The following is a 26,890-nucleotide window of genomic DNA, read 5'->3' as shown; positions in this document are numbered from 1 at the left end:
TTAACCACATTCACCTTGCTTTGCGATATCTCACACGGGTCACAATGTCACACAAGCCACACGGGTCCATGCTCAGCTATGTGGAGCCCATCTTACCGTTTGCCATTATAACGAGAGATACTATAGGCCTAACCCCACGTTTAATTCTAGCTACTGCACTTCCCTTTATGTGGCACATATGACCTCACGGCCCCCACCCTCCAGGGAGGGACCTGGCCCCAAAGAGAGCTCCCATTCCACACATCCCTCTTCAAGTATTCCCCCGCCCCCTACTTCTAAAAAGGACTACAATCCTGTCCAGACGCCTGCTGTGGTAGTCTACCGATTACTGCTCCCCGGCTTCCGTTTGGACTTGAAGGATGCGAGATTGACGCAGTTGGTATTCCATGACCGAACATATCCAGAACGCGAAACCTCTGTACACAGAGTCACAGACTACAGACTCCGTAACACATCTTTTGTTGCAATTTAGGGCTTGTGTATGTGTTATCCCTCCAGCGTCCATCGTTCCTGAGCGCTAAGAAACTCAGTCCCACTTGAACACCAGCTGCGCCCTTTCGCTCTCATCCATACAGATGTGTTCCCAAGCATGCGTCTGTTCAGTTGCTCAGGAGTCGTTACCACTTTTCTAATAATCGATGCTTCAAAGGTAGCCGCTCTGTTTAGCCTTGCACCAAGTACCTTGTACAGCGGAGCGTTCCGGCAGGTGACCAGTTCCCAGAAGTGGCTGGACACGTCCAGGGCCACGCGGGGGTCACGTCGGTTCAGGAACACGCGCGCCGCAGTGTTCAGGCAGTACTCCTCCTCCTCGATTTCGTCCACGCGGCAGCTGTCCGTGAACGAAAGTTCAGGCAACATAAAGCAAGGTTGTTTACGTAACTTGCGAGAACACAGTTGCATTCAGACCGAAGGCGATGTCGGTGTTAGCCGAGGTTAGCCTATATTGAAGGATGGATTGCTGACCGACTTGGTAGTACAGTGAATAATAACGAAGCACTGAACAGAAAAGAAATAACGAGTGAAGGTGCCACTACAGGCGCCTACTGGCAACTGAAGCATTGTTGGAAATACAGATATATCCCACGTAAGTTAGACGCGATGAAAACTCCTTAAACATGGGATGTCGCTGAAGCCAACGTTTCGACAAGTGGTCTTTGTTCGAGTCAGCAGCTGCCTTGAACGACACCAGACAATGACATGTAATAACAAAAGGCACCTCGTGAATACACATGCATTTCCGAATACAGTATATGGCGATAATTTTGATTCAGTACACTATGTTTACTTTTTTTGAGGCTATAGCAAGAAAGATGCCAGAACGGCGCAGGAGTGATCCTACAGTGCTTTTAACGTGCCTATACCAAAGGAGCTAGTTAGTCTTTACCAGGTTTAGAGATTTTTTAAAGAATGCATGTATACACCGCCGATGTTAAGTGTTGTCACTGCACTTTCATAGATTGACCCTTTATACTCAAGAAAGCGCGTTCAGCGGTGCATTATTGTTATAGACGCATAAATCTCATTAAGCCCATTAAGATCAGTCCGCTTTACCGATCACCACCAGTCCTTAGTGCTTGGTCCAGTCTGATAAGAAACCTTGGCGAATTGAATAATGCTCAATGCGAAAGCAGTGCACACATTAATCTAACTTTCCGCACATGTTACGTCAACGTTAAGCTGGCCAATCACGCTTCACGTACCACTGGACAACGCGCAGAGCGTAGTTGGAGGCGTTCTTGCGGTAGTCCTTCGGGATGTTCCGGCCGAGCCACTGAAACGCCAGCTTAATCTCTTGCAGCGACGCGTCGATGTTGCCATAGTATAGCTGGATCTGCCCAAGAATGACAGTTTCTCCAGTCAAAAGGAGTATTTTGCTAGCTTACAAATTTTGCAGCAAAGGGCACAGGGAGTCAAGCAACATCTACAAAGGTACAGCAATGTTTGTCGCAAAAGGCGTTCAGAAACTTGCTGTCATAGGTCGGCAAAAAGTTGGAGCTCACTCAGACTCACTCAAGAAATATAGCTCACTCAAGACTCAGACTCGCCAAAATTTTCCTCAACCGGACTCACTCGCTCACACTCAACTTTTCCTCAGGCGGACTCACTCACACTCAGACTCACCGATGTATTAATCAGCCGGACTCACTCAGACTCACGGCTTCGCCTGAGTCTGAGTGAGTCGACTCATGAGTCCGTTGGCGTAAAATTAGCTTTTTCGATCACGGTGTCAATCCTCTCTAATGCCAATATCTCTCATAATCGGTGCTCTACGATACGCCTTTTGATCTTGTACCTTCAAATATAAGTTACCATCATATATCATATATGATCATTATCATATATAAGTCCAGTAGGGACATTTTCATGAAATGTGCGACTCACACGAGATATTTTTATCAAGAACGTACCATGAAAGAGTAAGCTGGGGAAGGTCATGGCACCTCTCCTCCTAACTCACGCCTCTGATCAATAAATATCGAAGTGGCGCATGAATGCTAGTGTGCTGAAATATGTGTCAATAAACTTGAGTACAAAGGCAATCCGATATAAGGCTGATAGTTATGCTGAATATGAGTAGATAGGACCGGAATTCGGCAACAAAAGGTGGAGCTCACTCGGACTCACTCAAGAAATATATTTTGCGCTTAGGGCTCACTCAGACTCACGGCCCGACCTGAGTGGGTGAGTCGACTCGTGAGTGGGTGCCGACCTATGCCTGCCGCTGATGAAGCATACGTTTGTCTCAAAAGGCGTTCAGAAACCTGCTGCTGATGAAGCATACGTTTGTCGCAAAAGGCGTTCAGAAACCTGCTGCTGATGAAGCATACGTTTGTCTCAAAAGGCGTTCAGGAACCTGCTGCTGATGAAGCATACGTTTGTCTCAAAAGGCGTTTAAAAACCTGCTGCCGATGAAGCATACGTTTGTCGCAAAAGGCGTTCAGAAACCTGCTGCTGATGAAACATACGTTTGTCTCAAAAGGCGTTTAGAAACCTGCTGCTGATGAAGCATACGTTTGTCTCAAAAGGCGTTCAGAAACCAGCTGCCGATAAAGCATACGTTTGTCTCAAAAGGCGTTCAGAAACCAGCTGCCGATCAAGCATACGTTTGTCTCAAAAGGCGTTTAGGAACCTGCTGCTGATGAAGCATACGTTTGTCTCAAAAGGCGTTCAGAAACCAGCTGCCGATAAAGCATACGTTTGTCTCAAAAGGCGTTCAGGAACCTGCTGCTGATGAAGCATACGTTTGTCGCAAAAGGCGTTCAGAAACCAGCTGCCGATAAAGCATACGTTTGTCTCAAAAGGCGTTCAGGAACCTGCTGCTGATGAAGCATACGTTTGTCGCAAAAGGCGTTCAGAAACCAGCTGCCGATAAAGCATACGTTTGTCTCAAAAGGCGTTCAGGAACCTGCTGCTGATGAAGCATACGTTTGTCTCAAAAGGCGTTCAGAAACCAGCTGCCGATAAAGCATACGTTTGTCTCAAAAGGCGTTCAGGAACCTGCTGCTGATGAAGCATACGTTTGTCGCAAAAGGCGTTCAGAAACCAGCTGCCGATAAAGCATACGTTTGTCTCAAAAGGCGTTCAGGAACCTGGTGATGATGAAGCATACGTTTGTCGCAAAAGGCATTCAGAAACCAGCTGCCGATAAAGCATACGTTTGTCTCAAAAGGCGTTCAGGAACCTGCTGCTGATGAAGCATACGTTTGTCTCAAAAGGCGTTCAGAAACCAGCTGCCGATAAAGCATACGTTTGTCTCAAAAGGCGTTCAGGAACCCGCTGCTGATGAAGCATACGTTTGTCTCAAAAGGCGTTCAGAAACCAGCTGCCGATAAAGCATACGTTTGTCTCAATAGGCGTTCAGGAACCTGCTGCTGATGAAGCATACGTTTGTCGCAAAAGGCGTTCAGAAACCAGCTGCCGATAAAGCATGCGTTTGTCTCAAAAGGCGTTCAGGAACCTGCTGCTGATGAAGCATACGTTTGTCGCAAAAGGCGTTCAGAAACCAGCTGCCGATAAAGCATAAGTTTGTCTCAAAAGGCGTTCAGGAACCTGCTGCTGATGAAGCATACGCTTGTCTCAAAAGGCGTTCAGAAACCAGCTGCCGATAAAGCATACGTTTGTCTCAAAAGGCGTTCAGGAACCTGCTGCTGATGAAGCATACGTTTGTCGTAAAAGGCGTTCAGAAACCTGCCGCTGATGAAGCATAACATATGTGCCTCAAATCGAGTGAACACTTTTTACAGTATTAACCCTTTCACCACGAACTCACTAAATGCTTCCAACTTTGTATATATTAAAGCTCACTGAAATTGCTAAGAAGGACAATCGACACTCGCACTACTGAGCTAGTGAGTGATCCTGAAGATTTTTGACTATTTCGCGGGAAGATTGACCGTAAGAACACAGAGCCGCCAGTTCTCTTTACGAGCCGTGCGAAACTGAAAGATTATTCCCAGTTCACATAACGTGGTGTCCCAACGATCTCCAGTTCACCCTATCTCGTGCAAGCAGATTCCATTTTATCCCTGCGAACTTCTAAATTTCTTCACTCCATCTAACTGGCTGCCTTCCTCGGTTGCATTTCCCATCCCTCGGTAGCCATTATGTTGCTCTAACTGACCACCGTTTGTCTATCCTACGCATTACGTGGCTGGGCCAGGCCTACTGCGTTCTCTTGATGTCATCTAGGATATCTGCTACCCTTGTCCCCTGATCCATTTGGCTTTCTTTCGATAGGTTAAGGTTGGCTGCTGATTCTGTCAAGGTTTTCAAGTGTGGCTGTTTGGGTTAGCTTGTGAAACGCAATTTTAGAAAAGTAGAAACCTTTTTTAATGGTTAATACGTTGAAGGAAATGAAGGCGACAGGACGGAGCGCACTTGATTACCTTCAATGTTTTGCTCACCAAAAAAGATATATTTCCGAAGTTGGCATTTCGCGAAAGTTTCGCAAGCAGGTATCGGCACCTTTGGCCCCACAATGCGGTCGTTTCAATACATTGGCTAATCAGACAAAAATATGCGATAACGTCTTTCTATCAATGATAAATTCACTTACGGTTGCCCTCATGCGGCTAATAGCAATACGCTTGAGCTTGAGGTATCTTTCGTCAACGTTCTCCCAGCTGGAAGTCTTGAAGACATTCTCGCTGTTTTCGAGATACTCTTCGGCCTGCGTATAATGGCGGGCGCACGGTGTTTTTCTATTCGTTATCCAAAATATCGATACAGTCAGCACACGATCGGACAGGGTCCCCAGTACGCTGGCAGCACGATCTTCAAATATCGATAAAACTTATGCGTTGTTCCAGATTCTGAATGTCCCGTGTACAACCGCCTCTTGCTTACTCCGAGCTCCTCTCAAACAAGTTCACTTGAATGTAATGGCGAGTTGTCTTAAACGCTGCTTATTTTCGTTTCTTGTATTCTCGAGCAAGATATAAGCATTGCAGCGGTATATATCTTATATAATAAGTCACTCAATTTCTTTTAAGTATTCGCTTAGCGTAGACGTTTCGTAATTGCTCCTGCAGTGCTTACACAGTCGTCAGTATCTAACGAGACAATATCACATGTGATTGACCTGATGGCGGTTGCACATGATCTAAGGTGATCATTTCAGACACCTGTTCTATACAAAGCAAAATTTAGCTTCAGCCTGTCTGCTCAGTTAGATAGCCTTAAGCACACGGTATGTCAAAATGGCGCAGATAACAAGACGGGTGAAAAGCCAAAACATACGCACCATCGTATGCGCAGTTTCGCCAAAGTGAGCGTAAGCAACCTAGCATAGTTCAAAACTTGTGCAGAGCTATTTATAGTCAGTCCGTTTTAAGTACGCAGTATACGGTGTTGACCAGCGCACCTTCTTGACGTCGTCCACGTCCAGCGAGCACTGCGTGGCGGACAGGAAGGCCTCGAGCGCTCGTCCACGCATGCCGGACATGAAGTAGTGCTGGCCGATCTGTCCGTATGCGTTGGCCCTCATCTTGTGGCACTTGCACACGCGCAGGTCGGCTTTGTCCGGGGGCGACTGCCTGCAATTGCCATCGGCGCGGAAGTGCAGAGCCATGCGGTTACAACTGTGCAATGAATGCCTTATTGTTTACAACTTGGCACTTTTAAACGAGTATAACAAAAAACAAGAACAAAAAAGCTTTGAGCTCTTACTTTCTGTAGCTTCGACAGGGCCGAAATATTTAGGTAACATAATAATTCAATTAAGCTGTGTAATGAGAAAAGAAAAAGGAAAACGGTTAAGAGTACTGCGTAAATGATTCATGTCTCACATGAGGACCTCGTCGGTGGCCACGGAGTAAACTTCGACACTGAGGTACTCCTTGCAGAACCGGCACTGCAAGGCGTTCTCTTCGAGGCACGTCGCGATGTCCTGGTGGATCTCGGCCTTACTGTTGGAACAAAGTGATGTCATACTTAATTACGCATGCTACATTTACGTGCTATAGCGGTTATCCTTTTTTAGTGAACCCACGACAGCAATAGCTTGATTTATGACATGGCAGCTTTGCTTCGATCTCAATGTGACGTCACAATTTTGGCGATACGCGACATCCTGATAACGTCATATGGTGACTTCAACGCGTGACGATGATTCTTGTATCCCTCGTGTTGACACCGACTGTCAATTTCCGCGTTTGACGAGGCGTCTAAGGCTTTAACCCTCGGAATAGGTATGTTGTTGCGACCCGTGCGCCATCTGTCGGCCTACCTGTCGTAAGTCAGGGTGGCGTAGATGGTCTTGTGCACCGCTGCCGAGTGGAATCGCATGAGGGAGCCAGCCTGGCCACACTGGGGGCATTCAGGGGGATCTGGCACCTTGCTCTCGAGCAGGTACACGAATGACGTCGTCGTGTTGGCCGAACACGTGATGAAGTGCTGCTCCACCAGCTTCTTGATGGCGCCGTTGATCTGCGCCAGACCCAGCGAAGGAGTCATGTGACGCAGCTTATAACAACAGGCAGCCTTGGTGAAGACAAATTATTAAATGACAGATAACTAGATCTCTGGAACAGTCGCAATCAGGGTATTTTTTAACTGCTGATGTGTCTGTATAGGAACATCCTCGGTACTTGATTCGATTATCAATGGGCGGTAGCGCTCTAAACTTTACATCAACGTTTAGAGCGCTACTGTCGCAACGCAGTGACGAAATCTTGTCTTGTATTCAACGCAACTCGGGTGGAGTGAGCAGGAAAAGGAGAAGGGACAAAAAAAATTAAGTTTGGACAGGTGCCACAATCTTCTTCACTTTTTTTTCCCCCGCCCAATCTGGCACCCTTGTGTGTATCAACATTGTGGGGAGCACAGTCCTTAAACAGTCAAAGGACCAATCACTGACGAATACGTATATATATTATTGCTTAAAGCCAGCCTGAAACAAAAAAAAAAAGCCTATAAAGTAAAACCGCCTTGCGGCCATTGCTAGAAGAGGCTATTTCTAGCTGGTTGGCCGTACGCGTAAGGTTACCGTATCGTAGCAAAATCGGGCATAAAAATAAGTGATAACAATGAAAGTCGATGCAAAAGCCGGACCTGATAACGATCTGTTGATCTTAACAGTCTGTATTAAATTCACACATTTCTTTTATAATCACTATGACGCTTATACAGACTAACGGCAGTCGGAGGCACTGTACAAGAACATGCACACCCTATTAGACCGAAATCACTACTACGCTATGCCACTCAATATCGTTCATCGCGTCATTAGTGCAACTGTGTGGCAGGCGTGACGTCACGCTACGTGATCCTCTGCGGAGGAGCGTAGCAGCTGCGATGTCTCTGAGCCTCGCCGCTGTGGCACCACGTGACCAGGCGAAGATTTAACGAAATACTTTGTGCATAGCAGCCTTTGCAAAACCAAGCGAAACGTATCTTTCGCTCGTGATAACTTGGTTTACAAGAGTTAATGACTCAGCCAATTTTGTTCTCACCTCAACTGTGGTAATGGTAGGGCTGAGCAGTTTCAGCAGAGAGACTTCGAACATCTTGCCGCAAACGGACGCCTTCTTGAGGAGCACGATCTCTTGCTCGTTAAGCATCTCCATTCGCACAACGGTCAGCGCTGCGTCGGTTAAAACGCTCGTTCATTTGACGCCACCTAAGCGCTGTTTTTATACGCATGCACAGCACACGTCGTACCTTGAAGGGAGTCTGGAACCTGAACGTCGTCCATGAGCCCTTCGCCGACAACGTCGCAGATTGGCTGACAAAAAAAAAATTAAGGACCGAGGTGAAACGTGATGATAGTATTTCATGTCATCGGTATTTCGTAACATAGAGTTTCCTATAAGTAGTCTAGAGGGAGCTCTGGCGCTAGTGTCTATGGGAGGTGCAATGCATGGCGCTTCAGCCAGCATCGGAATGATGGGTAGTACAAGGATTTGTCTAATCTTCGTTCTTTCGGCTCCGTTTGGATCTGTGTGGCCTGCATCCGCTTTGTCGCAACACGAAGTTCAGCAAACGTTCAGCTGTTCCACTTCACTTGACTTTTTTAGGCTCACCAGTTCAAACTTGTTCAGGAAGTTCAGAACGATCTATTCTTTACCCGAAACAAAACCAAAACACAACAATAAACAAAGCGACCAGTGCGTTCGAAGCCTGCAAGCACGAAGACACGGCAAATTCGTGTACTACCCATCATTCCCATGGTGGCTGAACGATCGCAGCGCCAGAGTCCCCAGCAGTTCATTTTGGGAAACTCTGTTTCGTAGTACGCAGAAGCGTCTATTTTATGTTATTCATCATTCAAGAGTGGCCAAACTACGAAGCGCGAAATAATAGCCATATATAGAGCACTGAGCGACAAAAATATAAAGCTGCATTCGTATTCGGAGCTCAGGCTTAGTAAAAGACATTTACCTAAGCAAAGTCTGGCGTTTGATGTTTTCTAACGTGCCGCTTAAAAGCTTGCGAGGTCGTGCTCATGGGCGCGCACACAAGGGGGGGGGGGAGGGGCGTTAAGAGGGGGGCACCGAGTCAGCCCCCCTTAAACTGCCCTGTCATTGATGTGCCGGATTATGGCCATGCAGGTTGTTTACGGTAACTGAGGCCTGGGACCCCATGATGTTGCATTCCAAGAAAGGCCTACTTCCCCCCTTTATCCCCGTAAAGCCGGGAAAAAAAAATGACAGGCTGCTTTGAGCAGCGCGTTGTTTAATTTTCATTTTTGCATTCATTGCGAAGCTCATTTTCTATCGAACTCGTGTAGTTGGGGGAGGGGGGGGGGGCACTGCGAGGAAACTTGCCCCCACCCCATCTTCCTAATGGAAAACCCTGCATGCGCACGCCCATGGTCATGCTACAAGCAAATAGCCCAAGACCAACTCACGAATCCCTCTCCCGGTCTATGTTCTCGCAGTTCGTGCTCGTCCTCCTTGGCAAGAGTGAACTCTCGCTTGAGGCGCGCCTCGGGAGTCGTCGTCGAGTTCACGTTGTGAATCAGGTTCTTCTGCTTTAGCACCTGAAGAATCTCCACCATTGCGGCGGGATTGCCCTTGGTGTACTCCTTCAGGAGGCTGCATCGCGCAATCGCGTGCCGTGATGATCAGTATCCGAGACACGATCGAACCATGCGAGCACTTGCACTTGGACAACTCGCGTGATTTCACATCTTCTGAAATTCGGCATCTATGGATGAAGTATTTCTTGAAAATACGACGGCATGCTTAACATTGTGCATTCAACGCGGCTGCCTGTAGACGCTGACGCGTCAATCACGATTTAACCCCTACGTCTCTGCCTATCTCCTTAAGGTGCGAATTAGAATGGATTTATTTTAAACGTGAGAAATATAGACACATTTATTCCGAGGCACTCGATATCATATTGCAACAAAGACAAAAATGTAGCGCGGTTACTTGCGCATGTTATTGCGATAGCAATTATATGGACACTTCAGAAGCATTGCTGCCGTCGCCGTCATGTTCCGTATAAAGTCCAAATCGATAACGTCACCCCGCGCATTGTATCTTCTATGCGCGAATGAAAGCGTGCAAACGCTGCCGAAGATCGCGGCTCTAGCGGAGTTGAAACGCGCCGGCCATCTCCATCGCGCGAAAGACGTATGGAGAGGTGCCGGAGGAGCATGGGGATGTGTGCCTCCTGCAGAAAATGCGCACTTTCACCAGCCTGGCGTGGTCACTCGCGGGAGCGCGCGCCGCATCTCTGCAGGCGATCAGCCGACGGCTTACACCTTTGTACGTGCTATCATCGCAAAGTTTGCGTTGTAGCCACATGCAGCACGAAGATCGCTCGCTGCAGATGCCGCGTTTCCTTGCACCGGCACTTTCTTAGTGACAATTATAATTAGAGTGCAATTAAATATTAAACATCTCCTTACTTCAAGGTCAAAATAAGTAGGTGTTAGATAAATCAACTGAACCAAATCTCAATATCGAAGCACACGCGTAATTTATTATTACTTGTATTCAATTTGGGCAAATACAAATCATACGTTTGATGTGCTGTCAGAACACGGAACGTCAAACGACTCGTCTAAATTGGCATAATGCCTTCATAGAAGTGACAGTATGCATCATTGCGCATTGAAGTTAAATGAAGGCAGTTTGTAAACGCAGGAAGTTCGAGTAATCCAAAGATCAATGTGTCATGGACCCCAATGTAGACAAAACGCCTGTAGGAGCAACTATCGCTGAAATCTTTACCAATTCTTCGCCAGTGACAGCGATCGCAAAAAATTAGCCTGTAGTCGTGTACTTTGGACTGAACTAGTCTTAAATAAAAAGCTCACTACGAGGAGACCGGGCCATGCGAAATTTATAGTTGAACTAGTTTGTGAATATTATTACGCGTTACATGTTTGCTGCGCAGGAAACGCCGACAAAACATGAAGAAAAGCACGAAACGAATGCCGAGAACACTTCCTTTAAGTTGTCGTGTAAAGACGTGACTGGTCGCCCTGTGCTTAAGTTTGTGTGTGTCTGTTTTGTAGCGGTAGGCATAAAAAAGTACACCGTTGTGGGAATCGATACACAGCTAATGCGAATCTTTGAGTGAAATTGCCTCCTCCCCCCACCTCCCGGTTGGCTAGCATTGGCTTACTATCGGCAAACACTCGGTTGATAACGCCATACCGTGGGGCAGCTGACAAAGTTGCGAAAGAACGCCATTTGTTGTAAATGACGTTAAATTTGCCACACGACACGGGCATAGCCATGTATACCATATGAACGTTTGAGAAAAAAGTGGCTCTGCGTTCGTATTACAGGTAATTCGTTTATTGCAGAAGGATCTTCAAATGTTAATAATAATTGTTGGGACGTTTTACGTCCCAAAACTACGGTATGATAATGAGGGACGCCGTAGTGGAGGGCTCCGGAAAGTTTGACCATCTGGTGGTCTTTAAGGTGCACCTAAATCTAAGCACACGGGCCTCTATAGTATTTCTCCTCCATCGAAATGCGTCCACCGAGGCCGGGATTCGCTCCCGCGACTTACGGGTCAGCAGTCGAGTACCATATCCACTAGACCACCGTGGCGGGTTTCTTCAAAAGTGTCGAGCTACAAGGTTCCGTACGATCGTCTAAAGCGACGTACCGCAATATCTGGTTGTGTATGCCTTTGACTTCCAGCCTCTGGAAGCAGAAGTCGGGGATGTACTCCTTGCTCAGTGGCTGGATGTCCACGATGAACACAGCCTTGGCCATGATCTTTTGGATCTGCAGCGGCTGCTGGACACGCTCGGAGTGCGGGATGGAGGTCAGGGCCACCACGCATGGGTACTGGCTGGTCAGCTGGCCGAATTTGTCCAGCAGCTCCCAGGACAGCGTGTCCATGTAGTTGGCATCATCAACCGCAAGGATGCACGGAGCCTTACTGCAGAGCTGCCCGCCGCAGAAGCATGTGTGCATGTATATACCAGGCCCGTCGCCGGGAATAGGGGGGGGGGGGCTAGGGGCACGGGCACCCCCCGAAATTTTCGTGAAGTAGGTGTTTTTACCAAAAATAAATAATGGAATTAGGTGTTTTTCTCAAATAGTCAAGGTTTTCAGCAAGTGCCCCCCCCCCCACGAAAAAATTCCTGGCTACGGGGCTGATACATACGTACAGTAGATGCCTGGCTATGGTCGCGGGTATTCTGGAAGCAGCGGCAGCTGCGACCAGCGTGGAGAAAGAACGTTCTCAGGAACGGTCCTGAGCACGCCTAGCGTTCACAAGCCAACCTCCTCTGAAGCCGCTTGCTCCTCGCGTTCGTGTCTCATTTCCCATGATGCTCCCGTTTCATTTCCTTTTTTTTTTTTTGGTGGGCTCATGAACAAAAAAAATTTACGAACACGTGCGCCTAGCGTCCACAAGCCAACCTCCTCGGACTCCGCTCCCCCCTCGTTCTCCACACGCTGGTCTCAATTCCCAGCATGCTCCTGTTTCATTTTTCATGGCAGGGCTTCAAAATTCACGTGACGCTCCCTCCTGGTTTTTTTTTTCTCCATGATTAGCATGGTGACAAGCAGTCTCCGTGATGCCACGTGAATTCAAATGCGCAACGTACCGATTCGGTGATCGCTATCAGGTGGTCCTTGGCCTGGGCCACGCTCTTGTTCTGCCATGAGACATCCGCCAGGCTGCCAGCTGTCGCAAGCCTCAGCGCGGGCGCGTTCTGCACGGTTAGACAATACGATGTGTTCGTGTTTGCTTCTTCGTCTTGGCCGTTATTTACCGCGCGTTCTTCGTCGACGTTAGGTGCGCAAGCGTTCCTTCGGCGCTTTTGACTAGGTAAGTTTTAGGTTTGACTGTCGTTGACGTGTATTGATAGTATAGATAACGTGACCACTGCAGGTTTTATATAAGGAACACCCTGCGCATGTTCTGTATTGTCTCGAGAGCAGTGGTTTTTCAAAAATGAACGTCCCAAAAGGTAAACGCCAAGACACATGGAGGAGGCTTGAGCTTCGCCTTCAAGAGTAGAACGCGATAGCGTAATCGGGCCCCGTGCGCATCGCCTTTTGAATTGCTAGCCTACCTTCGCTTCTCGATGGACCCCTCAACCGTGCCGCAAGAAAAGAAACGTCTGCACGCGTAACACTGGCCGTTTCAAACTATCCTAGAATGCCTATACTTCAAGTACAGTTGCGAAGTGCACACTACGCTATAATTCTTCCATTGGTGAAGCACCCCCTACGCGACCATTAGGCAACGCGCGCACCCGCGCAGCTGCACACTTGGTTGATGTTGCCACTGATGTTTAGTTATGACCGTGCGCTTTGTGATTGGTGGGCCTTTAGACCAACCACTCGTTGCGCAATTCGCATGTTTTGACGCATGGTGCGATTTTACGCTTATTACGCGATAGCGTGAAGAACTCGTTTCGCAGAAATTCCGGCGTCGGCGCCGTTGGTTGTGAGCCAAAAGTAAGCGTTGTACGTGACCGAAAAAAATCGAGAAAGATGCAAATAAAATAAATGATAATATTTGATTCGAGCGAGAATTGAACCCAGGCCGCCTGCGTGGCACGCAAGTGTTCTACCACAAGGCCGTGCCATTGCTGGAAACTATATATGAAAAAAAAAACACTATATGAATGTCATGTAGTGGGAGGAGTCTTTTTAACACATATAATATTGCGTGGGAGAAGTGTAGAATCGCGCCAGGCGTCAAAGCATGTGAATTGCGCAAGGTGTGGGTGTTTTAAAGGCCCACCCATTACAAATAGCTCAGACATATTTATCATCATCAGCAGCAAAAGCATCAACAAAGAAACAAAGTGAGATCTGTTGTAAAACACCTGTTTGCCACGCAGAAGCAGGCCACGCAGAAGTCCTGCGTTCGATTCCCATTCAAACCGAAAATTTTTATTTTTTGCATCTATATTTAGAATTCTCGCTCACGGACAACGCTGTTTTTTCGCTCACAACCAACACACGCCGATACCGGAATTTCTGGGAAACGAGCTGTAACGAAATAACGTTAAAAATTATAGTCCGTCATCCTTCGCGTCGCCTTCTCTTTCTTCCTCGTCTCGTTTCGTCTCCTCTCCTCCCCTCCCCTCACCCCCCCCCTTTTTTTTTTCACCCTGTTCTCTGCCATTCTCATAGTACTATAACCATGCACAAACTCTACCAACGAGCAAATATCTTGGTCTAATGAATTACCAGCCCTTCTAGAGGACCATCACTCTGACAGATCTCCGTGGTCTAAGGAACTCCAAGGCGAGCGAGCTTTTACAGCGAAAGCTGTTGTCAGATCACAACAAGAGCTAGTTTTGGAGGCGCATTGAGCGGGATTTGAACCCAAATACATCGCGCAGCAGTTGACTATCCTACCACAGAGCCACGCCGGTACTTGAAACTCCATTGCAAAAAGATCCTATGCAGGCGTCATGTCTGGCAAGGAATCGCGTTGACAGATGTAATATAGCGTGGTTGAAGAGTGCAATAACACCAGACATCACATAATGCGAAGTGCGTAACGAGTAAGTGGTTTAAAGCTTTGCATCCATTACAAATGGCTCAGCCATAATTATTCATAGTCTGCAGCCATAGCATCAACAAAGCGCACATAACGCCTTACAGACGCGTAGTGGATAGCTCACTTTTTCGCAGAACAGTAAATAATGGCATAGTGGGTGTTTCCCTGCAGCGCAAAAATTACGCCGATCTATGGCGTAGCTGCTTGCCTTGCAGCTCTGCTTGCCGTATAGTCACTCCAAGAGAGTTTAGAAGGAGATTTATAAAGACCGCTCCTCCAGCTTTCGCTGTGATTGTGCTGCGTGTCCCGCGCAGGCCTTGTTTTTAACATCGAAGTTGCTTAAGCCGGCCGTAAAACCTTTGGTTGTACAAATGTGTACACAAAACTATCATCATCATGAACGGGTATGTGCCACAGAAGTTTGGCAAATCCCACCACTCACCGCTGGTCCACTAAAATTAAGAAGGCAACACACGGGCGGCAAACAACAGTTAATATTTCTATAACGCACGTAACCAGTAATTGAGAAAAGCTTTAATAAACCGTCGGGATTAACCCAGTGATAAACACCATGGCCGCACGTTCAAGCTTCGCGGAAGCATCTGTACGGAGTGCTTCAGCGGTACGTACAAGGCGAGAATACTAGGGAACGGGAAAGGCAACGGCTGCTGCGAGAAGACCAGTGGCGTAAATTGTGGGAGGGTCAGGGGGGTCCTGACCCCCCTTGTGTTCAGGCTGGGAGGGACACCCCTTGCAAGTGTGCCCCCTTGAGATTTATCTTTCAAACGTCATATTGGAATTTCTTGACAGTTAACGACAGCGCATTCACCGTAAAAGCAGCTCTGAAATCTGAAGCCCTTTCAATGAGCAGAATAACGAAGTATAAAAGTAAAGTTGCTTGTAGTTTCAAAAAGCACTCTAGAACACGAGCTTTCTGAAATGCTAAGGGTTACTTCTGACGTGCCGCAAATGTTTTTATGCTGGGCTTTAAAATGTAAAGTAAATAAAGAATCCACGATCATCTACCGTTATTTAGGTCGACGATTTGCTGAAAACCATTCACAATGAAGTCTAAATCCGATTGCTCGACCATGATTGTGTGATTTAAGAAAAGTTTACCGGTGAACACTTTACAAGAAATTTTCAAGGGGCAAATCGTGGCAGGCTATGGGGAATGCAGCTGAAGTTAAAGAAAAGCTGTACCTTTACGCGTTATCACAAAAAAGTGCTAGCATTGCTATTTCGTGGCTTCACACGAATGACAGCTGGAAATATGCTAGAGCCTACGTACATGTTACGCTTAGAAACAAACATCGCCATGCAACGTACGCTTACACTTCTGGATGCTCACGCTCGTTATTTTACAATTTTCACTTAACTGCATACACTTAACTGCACACAGAAGGTGCCCCGGCGACAGCGTGTTGCCGAAGGGTGCGGTCCCGACGAAGGGAAGCGTTTGTAAACAAGAAAAAAGGGAACGCAGCTTTCTATACTGGCTTGGTAAAGGTGTCCCCTTATAAGTGATCGCGTGCACATGTACTACACTATATACCTTGAGTCGAATGATGCCCTTGTTAATGACGAGTGGTGTGGAGGAGTCGGCGCCGAGTATGTCGTCCAGGATGGTGTTGTTCTCCTGGTGTGGGTTCAGGCCGTAGCTGTCCAGAAGGCGGCTGAGTAAGAAGCACACGGCGCTGAACGGGTTTCGCATCGTCCTCACGCCAGCGTGGCACGTGCCCGGCCTGTGCGGGCGTATAGTGAGAGGCCAGTTGCGATGTGCTTCGTCCCATAATGCCTTGCGGCACTGTTATACTCTGCGGTATTCCACTTGGCAATTACAATTGCGCGTTGATAGAAAAGCTAAATTAGTTTGAATTGAAAGTTTTACTTCATGACATTACGTTACCACCGTAGTAACAGAGTTTACTAGGCAACAGAATAATTGAAACTTCCAGGCGGAACTACAGTGCCCGAGAATCAATGTAACGTCACTGATATAAAACTATTCTCATAATACTTTTGACTTTTGTGAGAATGTAGGGCTCTTTCATAATACAATGCAGCGAATATTTAGTGACAAACAATAACTGAGGTCTGGCTGACACCTTTGTGGGTAGAAAGCAAAACCCGCGACATCATGCTAGCATCATAGACACGCGCAACGCTGTGGCACTTCATTTAATCAAGACAGCCAAGTGGAGAACAAGAGGATAACCGTCTTACTATCCTATACGGTAGAGACAGAAATGAATTATCTCTTCGAAATAATGCGCAACTTTTATTATTGACGCTAGAAGTGCTTAGAAACCACGAGAAATAACTGAATTATTGACTTCATATCGAGTGTCATGACGCCGGTACGAAGGAAACCTTTCTGTTACAGATGCACAGGAACGTGCAAGTGCAGCAACGTCACCTCGTATACGGAGTGTATTTACATCAACAAATTGGCAGTTTATGTTCTCCGTTAGTCACGGTCTTTTCTTTGCATGGCAGCATCATATTGGGCAATTAGAAACTACGCGTGTTCGTTATTTGTTTTGCAGTGAAGCTTTAACACGTAAGTTGAACGGCTGGTGATCAGCCTTGCAGACCCCAGCGTCATGGTAAGCTCGAGCGAAAATATGGAGTCACGGACACTACCTGTGCATTTTGGAATTACCGGTCACATGCTCAGGGTGCCATTTTTATATTGTATGGGAAAATTTGATAACGCAGCTCAATTTATGTATTTCTCCCAATAGAAGCCCGCCGTGTTCGCTCAGCGGCGATGACGTTCTGCTGAAAGGCATGTGGGCGCAAGCTAGATTCTAGGCTACGGCGGTCGCACTTCCATGAGAACGAAAAAAAAAAGAATCACTCGAGCACTTAGACTTACGTGCATGTTTAATGAAAGCCCAGGTGGTCAAAACTAATCTCGAATCTCCACATTGGCGTACCTCATGGTCATATCGTAGACAAGTGAAACCTCTGAATTTATTTCGTTCATATCAGGGGTCTCCAACACGCGTCCCGCGGACCTTTCCGTAGCGGCCCGGCCGGCACATAACTGTCTTTGTCCCATATGCTATTTTTCTTTTGGCATGTTCATCAGCCTTCAACCCGCAATTAACAGCTGTCCATACCAGAAAGGAACTTGGTGGGCAAAGCCGAAGGACGGGTTTCTCTTCGAATATTTTTTGGCTTAAGAGGCGATTGAGTAGTGGCCAAAAGTTCTCGCCGCGAGAATGGTTTACCTCGCGTCTCGCTGCCTCATTTTTCGAAATACCTTACTACACCCATGACTTCTTTTGCGCAAAACGTACACGGACACAAGGACAAAAGAGGCAGACAACACGGGCGCAAACTCACAACTGATTTATTTTGAACGAACAACGAACTGTACTTTTATCTTCACGTGTAACAAACATGTCCGATAAACAAACATGTCCGTCACAATGTCCGATAAAGAATTCGACTTCTTGAAAGGCACGTGCAACAATCCGTCTACAGATGCGTGAACTCCGCCTAAAATTTTGTTGTTTCTTTGCTTCTTATCATGACGTAGCGCTTAATAAGTTTTCTTTAGTTTTTCTCGTGTGTTCCTGGGTCCGCCGGTCGGGGGCGTTTGTTATACGTGAAGATAAAAGTACAGTTCGTTGTTCAAAATAAATCAGTTGTGAGTTTGCGCACGTGTTGTCTGCCTTTTTTTTCCTTGTGTCCGTGTAAGTTTTGCGCAAAAGAAGTCATGAATGAGTACCAACTCGCCCAACTTTCAGTACTGTTGCTTACTACACCCCCTCCCGCTCCAACGTCTTTCAATGTGCCGTGCCTTGCGGGATTGAGACCTCGCTCGTTTATATGGTCTCGCTATTCCGGCAGATGACACAGTCCCGAATGAGAGAATGGCTCACTTGAAGCCCCTCTTGACGGCGACCTGCACAGTGGAGCAGAGAAGGTGGCTCTTGCCGCAGCCGGTCTCGCCACGCAGAAGCAGCATGTGTTTGGCCATGCGCCGCTTGGTCAGGAAGTCCAGGAGGAAGTTGTCGGTCATCTCCCTCTCGTGGGTCATGCCAATCAAAGGGTCCTTGAAGTCCGAGATCTCGTCCATCACCTCCCTGCGGACACAAGGCGTTGTTTCGTAAATACGCACAAGACAGTACGCTTTGTCGTCTAACATAAATCGTGTGTATCAGTTGTTTTTGCTGACACTAGTGTGATGTTTAAACACGACACTAGTGTGATGTTTAAACACGACACTAGTGTGATGTTTAAACACGACACATAGTGTGATGTTTAAACACGAGGTATTGGTCGCATCACGTCAACCTATTGGTTGTAATGGACAGCTTTCGATATCACTCTCGTATAAAGGCCACAAGGAATTCGCACACCTTGATAGGGTATCCTGGGGAGCGTGCAGGCGTTAACACGTGTGCCCGCATTTGCATATAAATGATGGAGATTTTAAATTGCGCATATGCATACGTAACCTCATTTTGTAGAGATAAAACATCTGTGAAATGAACTCTTGTCTCCTGGCCTTCTGCATCATTGACTGGCTATGTTATCCGTATGGGCGGTTGCTATACGAATACATAAGATCCCGAATTTACATGTGCACCTGGAAAGCACACGTCACTGCGGCAATTTGCCCAACGTAAGCAATTACAGCCAAGGACTGATGCTGCCCTGATGTCGCTGTTGATTCGAGCGCTCTCCGTGTTTGAACCAAACGAGTTATTCCATAGGCGGTGATTTTCTTACCGGGACTCTTTAGTGCGTTCCAATTAAGCAATGCGTCGAAATAGAGACCTTATAAGGGGGGCAGAGGGTGCCAAAATTGCACTATATGCCTCATATACAGTGTGTAAAAGTGTATTAGAGGCATTATAAATGGCATGACTTTTACTACACGAGATTATGCGGAACTTCCATCGCGTTTATGATAATGTACGCAGTGTCTGAAGGCTGCTTTAATGCGGGACGACACTCACTCCTCGGTGCTGATCTTGACCTGGAAGACGCGGCCCATGTGCTCGATGCCCTTCAGCTTGCGCCACTCGAGCTCCTTGAAGTTGTTGGGCCCCATGAGGAGCACGGAACGCTGATAGGTGTCCTCGTCACACACCATGAGGTAGTCCGAGTACTTGCTCATCAGCCGAGCAGCCAGATTCACCTTGCGCCCGATCACTGGACTCCCAGCAACGACAACGTTCAAATGAGTGCTCGAGACTATTTTTGGAACAACGTTAAGGAGCGGGCTTGCCTGTACGCACGTTTGAGCGAAATAAGGCGCATACGAAAAAAAAAATATAAGAAGCGAGCGAGACTATCAAGTGCGGCCTTATTGCGCTTTCCGCACAAAGCCTGGTGGAATTCTGTGAAGGACGACAATACTCATGACTTACGAATATAATGACAATATTGGCTATGCCGTTGAGATAGCATCGTAATACATCGCGTATGTCAATTCCGACCCACATGGTCGTTATTGTGCTCATGTTCAGCGAGAGTAAGTGTGTCCAAACTTGCTATATGCTTCTGAATACTGTGAACGCTGGATCCGACCATGACTGCCATATTTTGTATACTTATAGTATATAGCTTAAGACTGTATTGCTGTAGGCCAGTACTGTTGTGTGCGGTCACATTGCATTGCTTCGCTGAAAGGAGACCGAACTTCCTCTTTTGCTTTGGCATGGACAAAATTATTGCAAGCAGGTGAAGCGAATTCTGTCTGCAGAAAAAGTTTTCAAGCACAAGCACACGTGTCGTTGAGTACATGTCGGTGTCGCCAATGCCTTTCGCACTCTCACCCGTGTATTCCTGGCGAAGAGGGTGACCGATGATTCCGCAGAAGGTCATGCCGGAGGTGATACCCGCTGTCACCTTGCTGCACCAAGAGGAATGGTTACGCTCTTTAATATATTTGAGCCCGTCACTTGTAGCACAGCCTCCGAGATGCTGCAGCTCGCGATCACAGAGGCCACACTGCAAGAGCATGATCAAGAAAAGTGCTCACATGCTCATGGCGCTGATCTCGTGCACGAGCTTGTTGCAGCACATCAGCGCATTGCACGTCTCGTTCTTGCCCTTGTATCCGGGCAGGCCGAACACGGCTAGGAAGGAACAGCCCTGCACAAGAGGACGTTATAATCGTTTATTCAACTAAATTTATGCAACGCCTTTCTGAGGGAGTGCTAATGGAACACAAGAATTTAACGGATTGCCTAACATCACAAAAACCTTTATAGTTTGAGATATATGGTATCTGCTAAGGAACGACAAGATACATAAAGTTAAAATCTCGCACCTTTGGCGGGGCGAGCGGCAATGCTTACTTTATCAAATGTAATGACCTTGTTGAGGACACCTATAGGAGAAATACATGACACACAGTGACTAAAGAGTGACACGCTTCAACACGTTCGGGTCGACGAACTGACAATGTAATGGGTGTACGCGCATAACGCCAACACGTGTGAACGAAAAGAAAAAAAAAGGAAGCATACGCGTAGCCAGGGAGAGGGGGGGGGAGGGGGTTCACAACCTCCCACGATTTTTTTCCCAATTTTGCAGGTGTATATGTCACGCACATATACAAACACATGCACGAACATACAGCAACGTTAGTTGAACACCCCCCCCCCCCCTCGAGAGCGATTTCTAGCAACGCCCCTTGAAAGGAAGAGAATATCAGTGGATTGAGAATGAATGAATACATTCGTGAATATATGTCGCAGTTCCGTGTTACCATTGATATCTCTACTTCCTTTAATCGACATTCGGGTCACTTAACTCTTGCTATGTCACTTCCTATCACTCCCACGACACAGCCTTCATTTCACTTCCAGTTACCACTTGCAGCCTCTTGAGCTCACTTCAGGCTTCCACTTAATGCACGTGCTTAACCAACTTCCGGTGCACACTTCACTTGCGATTACAGCCCAGATTTAGGAAGGTCTCAGCTCAATACAAGTTGACAATGGTCAGATATTATCGACGTCGTTGACGTCATCATACACCTTTACAGAAAGCGGTCGGAAGGGGTTGAGGAAAGCATTGCGTACAAAAAAAAAAGCTTTCCATCTTGAATGGTCATCGACAAGGTTGAGAAAACTGGTTGCACGAGGACCGAGCTAACCTAAACTTACCGTCCGTCTCTTTGAGAGCTGCGCTGACGATTCTGTAGAGCGCAGACAGCGTCGTCAGGTCGATGTCGATGAAATCGGGCATACAAATGAATACGATGGTCACGTGCCTCATCTCAGACAGGAAGATCAGCTCCTCCTGGGTCTTGATCTGAAGAAAGACAAGAACAGAGGAAACGGTGAAATACAGCAATGGCCGATAAGCTTGGAGCGAGTTGTCCACGAGAACGAAATTCGCCGCTCAAGTCTATACGGTCCGTACCTGCGCTTTCTCCTAAACAAGCACAACGAAATTAAAATGACAGCAGTACCTAATAACACGTACCTTTGCGCTACCACGCAGGGCAGGATTTTAAAAGTTTTTCTGCCGGGGACCCAAAGCGGCTTGCGTACGTAAGCCCTTGCGTACCTTTGTATTCTCCATGGGTGCGGCATGGATTACAAAGGAACGCAACAGCGTGCGTACGCAAGCGGCTTGGGGTCCTCGGCAAGTGCTGGTCAGCACAGCTCTCAGTGCCGGCGCCTACGCACACAGAACTGCTCGAAATATTCTATTTGAAGCAACCGTAGCTTTCTTAACGAATTGTCTTAAAGCTCGCGGAAAAAAATGAGACAATAAAAGGCACACACATACCCTCACAGGCGCTACTTCCAACCGGAGGTTGGAAGTAGCGGCTGTGTGTGTGTGTGTTATGTATGTGTGCCTCTTTTCGTCCCATTCTTTCCGTGGGCTTTTAGTTCTCTTCAAAATAGGTTATACCAACGTGCCCAAACTGCCGCATTGGTGAATCCTTTTGGTTGAGCACATTGCTGTCACGTGCCCAATAGGGAGAGTACGCTACATTGGTTGCCACGGGTGCGCGAAGCGAAGCCCGTCGCATGCCACATAAGACACTCACATTGACGACCACGGGTGAGATGAACCGCTTGAGCAGAGGGGCGTCTTCGAAGTTGAGCGCGTACAGAGCGGGCCTCACTCCAGCGAAAGCTGCGTTGAAACGAACACGGTTTCGAACACAGGTGAGCTTCGTGCCACATCTACGCGTCTCTGCCGTTGCGCAGCCATACAAATCAGCCTTACCCGATGTGAAGGAAACCTTCTCTTCTTCGGTGATAGCAGGGTCAAAGCACAGGACCTGGCGAGAAGGACCATTTGCTATGTGAGTATCTCATGTGAGGATCGTAATTTGCGACAATCAACATTTATAATTATCACGCACTGATAATTAAGACCGTTGATTCCCAGTTTCGCCATATTATGGTTTAAACGGCGTTTTCTATAGTGGCGGCGGTTAGGGGATCCGGCAAGCGCTGCCGGTATGTCTTCTGACGCCGGTAAAACCACATCTAAGGTGTTACCGGTACAGAGAATCCATGGCCTCGAATTCCGTGATTGAGCGGTTATTGTAGGTGCGTTCAATCAACGATGGGTTTTTTCTATGGTCAAGGGCGTAGTTTCAGTCGCAGTTTCGATGTGCCCCATGAACTATCCTCATTATTCTCTAAGTTTTACATGGGCACATGAGTCCCGGACAGACATTTGTTAATAAGCCTGCGTTGTACCTGGTAAAAGTACCGTGCGCATCGCAATAACTGAATATATCTCAATTAATTGCCTTACTCTCAAGCGGCGTTTCTACCTCGCTGTTCCCCGGCAGAGGCCTCCGTTACTCTCGCTGCTATTTCATAAAAAGCAAATTCCAAAGTTTAACGATAAACTTTTTCCCCCGTTAACGCCATAAGAAAACACATGCGGTAGACTTTATGGCAACGACGTCATAGGAACAGAAACGCAGTTTCAAGCAGCTGGTGCTAGGTCTAGATAAATATCAGGGAGTGAATTGCAACAGATAATGAGCAGCACGGAAAGAAAAGAAAAAAAAAAAAAGCACTGTCTCAGAGTTGCGCTGGTATAGGTCGATGCTGGCCGTCTCAGAACACTACTTCTGTCGCAACCTGGCTCGTGGGGAAGAGCACTTACAACCCTAAACAAACAAACAAAAAACGTCACAATGAATATAAAGGTCTCCATACGGGTCTTTTCCTAGGTTTTAGTTTATTTACGCCGTTTAGATACAAGCGCAAATAATAAAAAAGATCTTAGCGCCCAGAACAAATGTCCAGTAGCAATAGGTTAGTTGCTACCAGAGTTGAATGCAGGCTAGGCAGTTTAGCTTCTAAGTGTTGCATTTGTTGATCTATGAGTTGAATGCAGGCTACGCAGTTTAGCTTCTAAGTGTTGCATTTGTTGATCTATGGTTATGCTATATTAAGGTTATGGATGTCGTGGTTCTAATAGGTTAAGATACGCGAGAATGTTTCCACGTGCACAGCGACAACACCGATTTGTTTTCGTAAAAGGACAGATTGTGTGCCCTTTAAAGAACGAAGGAAGAGAGGGATGGAAGGAGAGAGGATGCTCTGCCTTCCTGAGTATCTGCTGTTATATTAGTTATCATCATCATCATGTTCAGCCTATTTTATGAAGGCCTCTCGCACTTATTTCTAATTTACCCCAACTTGCGAAGGCTGGTTACATATTATGCCCGAGAACTTAACTCCATATAACTCTGTGCCGTCCTCGACTACTCTCCCATCCTTTGCCATCCATTCCGTCACTTTCTCTGGCCATCGGGTAACCGTTCTTCGCATTACGTTAACCGCCCATGTCCGCTCTTTCATCCTAATATTAGGTAGAATGTCGGCTACCCCTGCTTGGTCTATAATCCACTCTGCTCTCTCCCCGTCTTCTAATAGCACGCCTGTAATTTCTTGTTCCATTGCCCGTTGTGTGGTTCTTAAAGGGACACTAAAGAAAAAAACTATTTTTCGCGTATTAGTAAATTACAATTTCACGATAAGAAAAACGCCACTCTTACCGCGAAAAGACGTTTAGTAAGCGAGACAACGCACGAAAAGAAAATGCGGGTAGCGACGCCACCTTTGAATTCTTGCACCAAACGCCGTGACGTCATAGATTTTGACGGTGTCTGCTAGGTCATACGTGGCTCCTAATCGGTAAAAATGAAGTGCATTGTCATCTGAGGGGGACATAGACTAAACATACCAAGTTTCAGGAAATGTCACTGAGCTAACGCCGATAAAATGGGAACAATACAGTTCTAAATCCGTGACGTCACGTGCGGAGATTTCGGCGCAAAATTTAAAAATGAGACTGCCCTTAATTTTCTCCCCTGTTAATACATATATGATGGTGACATTAACTACATTACAGAGCTCACAGTACAATTTAATCTAGACCGATTCAGTGTTTCACTTTAGTGTCCCTTGAAATTCTGGAGTTTCTTACCCATGTTTCCGCTCCATATATTAGTACTGGCAGTGCACGATGGTTGCACATTTCCGGCTTCTAGACACAGCGGTAAATTACCTGTCATTATTTGGAAGTGTCTGCCGTAAACGTTCCAACCCATCCTTACTCTTCTATTAGCTTCCTTTTTACGAGTAGACCCAGCAGTCAGTAATTGGCCTAGGTATATACACAGTCTACATTTAATTGCACCTTGAAGGATTATTGTGGTATTATGAGACGAAGCCCAGTTCAGTAATCGAAAGGTTATATTTTCAATGTCCAAAGCGGCGCAGCCCGCGTGACAAACGAAGATGATGATTACAATGGTTTCTGTACAGATGAAGATGAACTATATAGTCAGCGCTCACACTATTTTCCCCCTTCGCGAAAGCGGGCAGCAGGTTAAGGGTAGGAACGCCGAATATAAGGTTTCAGGCGAGAGACATGAGCGATCTCGGTGCTGCGGCGACGACGATCAGTAGCCGCGCTGGCTGGAGCGACGCGATAGTTCACGGCAGATGTCCTTTCCAGCACGGTGTATGGACCTAGATATCTATGAAGAAATTTTTCACAGAGCCCAGGGGTACGAACAGGTGTCCACAGGAGGACTTCGTCGCCTGGACGGAACGAAACAACTCGACGTTTCGCGTCAAAACCGACTTTCCTCTTGTCCTGAATGGTAGCAGTGTTGGCGCGGGCAATTTCACGGCAGCGGGCGACGCGAGCAGCGAACTCTTCTGGAAGGGACGAAGATGAACAGAGGGCGTGGATAAAAATGTGGTGTCCAGAACAAAAGTCGGTTCACGGCCAAACACGAGGAAAAACGGGCTGTAATTCGTCGTGCGTTGTATGGCAGTATTATATGCAAACGTGACGAAAGGGAGTACAGTGTCCCAGTTTTTGTGATCTGGCTGAACATACATGGATATCATGTCGGACAGAGTTCGGTGGAAACGCTCTGTAAGACCATTTGTTTGCGGATGATATGCTGATGTGGTCTTGTGGACGGTGTTAGAGGCCTGGAGGACTTCAGCAAGGACATGGGAAAGAAATGTCTTGCCACGGTCACTAAGGAGAACACGAGGGGCGCCGTGGCGCAAAATAATGGCGCGCAGGACAAAATCGGCTACTTCCGAGGTAGCACCAGAGGGAAGAGCTGCCGTTTCCGCGTAGCGAGTTAGGTGGTACACGGCAGTAACAATCCAGCGGTGACCGGCTGGCGTAAGCGGGAGAGGTCCGTATAAGTCGATGCCCACGAAGTCAAAGGGAGCGGACGGGCACGGCAGAGGTTGTAAAGGGCCTGCGGGAAGAGATGTGGTACGTTTTCGGTGTTGGCATGACGCGCAGGAACTGACGTACTTGGCCACACTTGTTGAGAGGCCAGGCCAAAAGCACCGAGTTTTGATGCGCTCGTAAGTCTTGTGAAAACCCAGGTGGCCAGCTGTCGCGTCGTCGTGCAGGGCTTGTAAAACCTGGAGACGATGTGAACGAGGGACGACTGGAACCCATTGGTTACCGAGAGGGTGGTAAATTTGCCTACATAACGTTCCCTCTCGAAGTTTAAAACGTTCAAGCTGTCGTCTTAAGCGGCTGTTGGGGGCACGGGATAAGCCAGTAAGCCGATCGATGATTGTGCGGCAGTATGTATCTGCATGTTGGAGCGAGGTGAGATCTGTGGATGAAAGAAAATCCACTGAGGCAACGGACTCTTTCGAACTACCGGCCGTCTGCTTGGTCACATGGCTGGTCGGTGATGAACAGATTGAAGGCGACACTTGGGCGCTTGGTGAGAGCGGGCACCGCGACAAGGCGTCAGCATCTTGGTGTTGCCGACCCGACCTATATGTGACACTGTAGTGATACTATTGCAAACGCAGTACCCAACGGCCAAGGCGTCCCGACAAATTCTTGAGAGACGATAACCAACACAGAGCATGATGGTCAGTGACGATTGTGAAATGCCGGCCGTATAAATAAGGACGAAACTTTTGCACGG

General features: G+C 47.2%; 1 protein-coding gene across 1 annotated transcript in view; it reads right to left on the bottom strand.

Annotated features, from left to right (window-relative positions):
- The window catches only part of LOC119394217 (adenylate cyclase type 10), a 28,117-nt gene extending 6,422 nt beyond the window's left edge, over positions 1 to 21,695 (bottom strand). Inside the window, exons 1-17 of the mRNA XM_049415709.1 lie at positions 21,585 to 21,695; positions 20,453 to 20,565; positions 20,247 to 20,323; positions 19,425 to 19,620; positions 18,342 to 18,545; positions 16,001 to 16,190; positions 12,530 to 12,637; positions 11,578 to 11,864; positions 9,350 to 9,536; positions 8,161 to 8,224; positions 7,953 to 8,083; positions 6,728 to 6,927; positions 6,288 to 6,407; positions 5,864 to 6,035; positions 5,057 to 5,170; positions 1,701 to 1,831; positions 682 to 829 (exon numbers count right to left, since the gene is read on the bottom strand). Of these exons, the coding sequence (XP_049271666.1) occupies positions 682 to 829; positions 1,701 to 1,831; positions 5,057 to 5,170; positions 5,864 to 6,035; positions 6,288 to 6,407; positions 6,728 to 6,927; positions 7,953 to 8,083; positions 8,161 to 8,224; positions 9,350 to 9,536; positions 11,578 to 11,864; positions 12,530 to 12,637; positions 16,001 to 16,190; positions 18,342 to 18,545; positions 19,425 to 19,620; positions 20,247 to 20,323; positions 20,453 to 20,496 (2,373 nt within the window). The 5' untranslated portion in view covers positions 20,497 to 20,565; positions 21,585 to 21,695. The remainder of the gene's footprint in view (positions 1 to 681; positions 830 to 1,700; positions 1,832 to 5,056; positions 5,171 to 5,863; positions 6,036 to 6,287; positions 6,408 to 6,727; positions 6,928 to 7,952; positions 8,084 to 8,160; positions 8,225 to 9,349; positions 9,537 to 11,577; positions 11,865 to 12,529; positions 12,638 to 16,000; positions 16,191 to 18,341; positions 18,546 to 19,424; positions 19,621 to 20,246; positions 20,324 to 20,452; positions 20,566 to 21,584) is intronic.
- Positions 21,696 to 26,890: the final 5,195 nt, after the last annotated feature.

The sequence above is a fragment of the Rhipicephalus sanguineus genome, chromosome 5, assembly GCF_013339695.2.
Source record: "Rhipicephalus sanguineus isolate Rsan-2018 chromosome 5, BIME_Rsan_1.4, whole genome shotgun sequence".
Lineage (NCBI taxonomy): Eukaryota > Metazoa > Arthropoda > Arachnida > Ixodida > Ixodidae > Rhipicephalus > Rhipicephalus sanguineus.
Note: the sequence above shows the minus strand (reverse complement) of the source record. Positions and strands in the feature narration are given on the sequence as shown.